Raw genomic sequence first — 4,295 nt, forward strand, 5'->3', positions numbered from 1 at the left:
CAGCGTGTCGAAGGTACCCCCGCAAGGATCAAGGAGAAACCTCAGTTAGCGAGTGGTAGTCTATCTGGTAGCCTACGGAGACGATCGAAGTGGTCTTGCGAATAGCTCAAGTACACATGGCTTTGGGGATAAACCCCACCACGAGCCTTCTGCGTCGAAACTCGAGCTCATTAAGCGACGATTATTCCCTGCAAGAAGAAGGCATTATCTTCGCGACAAACTTCCCGATCCACATCGGTCTGAGCCGCCTCCACATTATCCCAAAACTCCTCTCCACCCTTCGTAAAAAAACTCCATCAGCCTCGCCGCATAGAGCGCGGGCGACTGACTGCGCGTTGCCAAACGTCACTAAAGCAGACCGCAAATCCTCGGGCAAAACCAGGCAAAAGCCGCTAAAATTTCGCCCGTCAGTCCCTAAAACGCAGCGCAACATGGAGGAGCTGGACGCGCTGCTGGACGCCGCGTGCGCGCGCGCGCCCGAGCTGCAGCACGCGGCGGACCCGGAGGCCGAGCTGCGCCTGCTGCTGGCGCCCGTGCGCGCGCTCTTCCTGCAGCGCCTGCGCCGCGAGAGCAACAGCAGCAGCAGTAGCAGCGGCGACGCGTCCAGTCTGCAGGGCGAGCCGGCGCCCACGCGGCCGCTGGGCTACATGGGGAAGCTGCAGGCGCTGGTGGCGCGCTCCCCGCCGGCGGTGAGGCGCTCCACGCTGCGCGGCAGCCAGAAGAGCGCGCTGGGGGACGCCAAGCCCCAGAATTACCTGAACGGCGCGGCCTCCAGGCTGCACGCGCTGGTCACGGGCAGCAAGACGCTGTCGGCCAGCTCGCTGCGCGGGCGGCAGGCGCAGAGCGAGGCGGCCGTGCGCATCCAGGCGCTCGTGCGCGGCAAGACGCAGCGCCAGACGCTCACGAGGCAGCACAGCGTCCTGGTGCAGGGCACCAAGGTAGAGAGAGAGATCGAGAGAGAGAGGTTTATTAGTGCTGGGAGGGTGGTTATTTAGTTTTGAGGTGTTGTTGTTTTCGATCTTTATATTTAGGTGCTGAAGAAGTACGTGTTGAAGACGGACAGGTTCCCGAACTGCCACGAGCTGGACACGCCGCATGGAGATATCGGTGAGGTTTTTTACTCTTGGAGAAATAATTTTTGAGAGGAGGAAGGCTGATTTTTTACGGTTGTTGTTTTGTTTTTTTGGTGTTGACAGCGCCGAACTTCAGGCGGTTGGAGGGCACGCCGCTGTATGGGTCCGCTCAGCCGTCGCTGGTGTGTACATTTCACGTGGCTGCTGAGATGGGGCAGTCTGGCTGACGAGCTTTTTGGTGTCGTTGTTTTTTTTTTTGGTTGAGCAGGAGGGGATTCAGATGATTTTGAGTCGCGTGGCGGCGGATGGGTTCACGAAGGTGGTGTGGGTGAACTTGAGAGAGGTAGGCGGGCGGACGGGCTGTGGGAGGGGGGTGTTGATTGTCACTGACGTTTTGGACGATTGCAGGAGGCGGTGATTTATGTGAACGGGACGCCGTTCACGGCGAGGCGCAGTGCGAAGCTCAACGAGAATGACTTGGTGCCGGGGATCACGGGCCACAAGATCCAGGTCTTGGAGTCGTCCTTGAAGAGCAGTCTCCAGGAGGAGCTGAAGGCGGCCGACAACCGGTTCGAGTACTGGAGCGAAGTGGCTCTGAGGGAAAACGAGCTCGTGGTGGGCGCTGCAGAGCCCGACCACGTGCTGACGTTGCCGGAATTGTATGAAAGCGCAGAGGTGGCGAAATACAAAGACACCATTCAAAGCGTGGCGTACCGCCGAATCCCAATTGAACGGGAAAACGCTCCGGAACACGGGGATGTAGAGATGCTTATGAACCTGATGGATGCCACTGGGGATGATGGAACTACCGCATTTGTGTTCAACTGCCAGATGGGGAAGCGCCGTACGACAACGGCAATGGTGATCGGGCGGCTTATCTGCCAGCGGCATACTCTGAATGTAGAAAACCTGCTGCCAGCGACAGATGAGGAGGGCGAGAACCAGGTCAAATCGGGCAACTTTGCTGTCATCCGCGAAGTGCAAACACGGCTGAAGAATGGACGAGAAGCGAAGCGTTGGGTGGACACAGCCATCGATGAGTGTGCCACGATCTGCAATATTCGCACGGTTATCAACGAGTACCACGACCTTTCCAATGCTGAAGCCAAGCCGGCTAAACGCTCGTATTATCTGCACCACGCCATGAGCTTCCTGGAGAAATACTTCTATCTCATTGTGTTTGGCGAGTACATGATAGAAACCCACCAGAAGCACGACGGTAACGAGCCCGCCCCAGACGCTGACGATGAAAATACTCATCCATCTTTCTCAAAGTGGCTTCAGCAACATCCGAACCTGTTCCGCTTGCTTGACGACCTGGGTGGGGTGCGCTACAAGTCTGACAAAGTGCTGACCGACTGTGTGCTGAAGATGGACCACTTCTTCGGCATTGCGCGCATCCCGTTTGAGTTGACAACGAACGTCCCGAATTACCGACGCATTGCAAACGAGCCGATTTTCGGCACGGCTCAGTGCCTGGAGCAAGGCATCATTGACGTAGTTGACCATTTGCGTGGCGAGTTCGACCGTGCGATCTGGATTAACTTGCGCGAGGAAGCTGTCATTTACGTTACTGGTCGCCCGTTCTGCGTGCGTCACCAGAACGACCTCATGGTTAATGTGGAGTATCCAGGTATTGAAGTAGACGAAATCACGGCGATCGAGCAGCAGGTCAAGCTCGAGCTACAGGTGAAGGTTCGGAAGGACAACGGATTGTTCATGTATTGGTATGAGCCTCGCGAGATGGTAAACGACGAAACGATGGAGCACATTAACCCCCAGCTGGATGTGAAAACGTTAACTGAGGTTTACGAGGACGCCACACAGCAAACAGAATTCGATTTGCGTTACGCGCGTATCCCAGTGTCGGATGAGACCGCTCCGGAAGAGAAAGACTTGGATGATATGGTACGCCTATTGTTACCTGCATTTATGAACGAGTTGGGACTGCTGTTACCCTCTGAGCAGGCAGCAGCAAAGTCGGTGGTGCAGAAGAAGCTGAAGACGGCTGTCATCTGCAATTGTCAAATGGGACGTGGGCGTACCACGACAGCCCTCGTCTGCGTGTATATGTTGCGCGTGGTGCTTGAGGATAGCGCATCATCCATGCTTGCGTCCTCGGCTAAGCCAAGTATGCTGAAGGAGATTCTTGGCGCACGAACTGCTGGACATCGGCGACAGTCTGCTGCAATCACCGCGGAATTCGTGGTGATCCGCAAGTTGCTCAAGACGCTGGATAACGGATCCGATTGCAAGCTTTTGGTTGACTATGCCATCGACCAATGCGAACACATGCAAAACCTGCGCGACTGCATCAGCCAGTGTCGCGACCTGGCGGTCGACCGTGATCTCCCGAGCACCAAGCGCGACTTTTTCATGCTGCGTGCGGTGAACTACCTGGAGCGCTACTTCTACCTTGTGTGCTTCGCCTCATATCTGCTGGAAGAGCGCGAGCACTTTTTCCAGCGCAGCCTCTTTGTCACGTGGATGAACGAACGGTACGGCAGCGCACTGTATGAGCTGTTAGACAACCTCTGTTTCGAGGAGGAAATTGGCGCCGAGACACACGTGTCGTCGATGCGCTGGCGTTGGCGTCGCAAACGCAAGCTCGTCTCGCGACTGGAGTAAAAGACTTCAAGATGTGTAATCCAAGTAAGTGTACGTATCGATTGCAATTGAAGCACATTTTATGATGAAAATGGGTTACCCGAGTTGATTTATTCTGTTCGTGATGAACCTGATACGTCTACGGATTAGTTTAGAGCAGTGATCAGTTGGAGGCAGGAAAAAATTTGGCACGTCCGTGTTGGATTGTTTTACTCCTGCAGTATATGTGAAATGTGCTACAAGTAGACGACAACTTACTGCAGCTCCGATCGCTGTGCCTAATTGGTGCTATTGCGAATGTAGTACGGCTCATCTTGGTACTCGGCGTCGCAGTACGGGAATGCAGTGTCGTCGTCCGATGGGGTAACCAAGTTCTTACCAGCGTGGATCATCACGTAGAGGCCTGCGAGACCGCAGACAACCAGCACCGAGATCGACGCAGCCTTGTCGAGGATAGACATCTTCCTCCAGAACACGCGCATGTAGATCAGCACCGGCATGAGCATGCAGTTCACCGTGTGAGCAGTAGCACCTGTAAAGTCTTCGAGATCAAGGAACTTGTCTTGCACTGCCACAGCGACGATGACCATGATGATGATGATGGTGATACGCAGC

The 4,295-nt window shown here is 55.3% G+C and overlaps 1 protein-coding gene across 1 annotated transcript; it reads left to right on the plus strand.

The window, feature by feature from the left end:
- Positions 1 to 431: 431 nt before the first annotated feature.
- IUM83_16703 (paladin-like protein) lies at positions 432 to 3,701 on the plus strand (the record flags this gene model as incomplete). The annotated part of the gene is made up of 5 exons (XM_067941606.1): positions 432 to 938; positions 1,032 to 1,107; positions 1,197 to 1,255; positions 1,342 to 1,416; positions 1,482 to 3,701. 5 exons carry the CDS (start codon positions 432 to 434, stop codon positions 3,699 to 3,701), a joined length of 2,937 nt encoding a protein of 978 aa, XP_067783844.1.
- Positions 3,702 to 4,295: the final 594 nt, after the last annotated feature.

Source organism: Phytophthora cinnamomi (genome assembly GCF_018691715.1).
Source record: "Phytophthora cinnamomi strain GKB4 chromosome Unknown Contig95, whole genome shotgun sequence".
NCBI lineage: Eukaryota > Oomycota > Peronosporomycetes > Peronosporales > Peronosporaceae > Phytophthora > Phytophthora cinnamomi.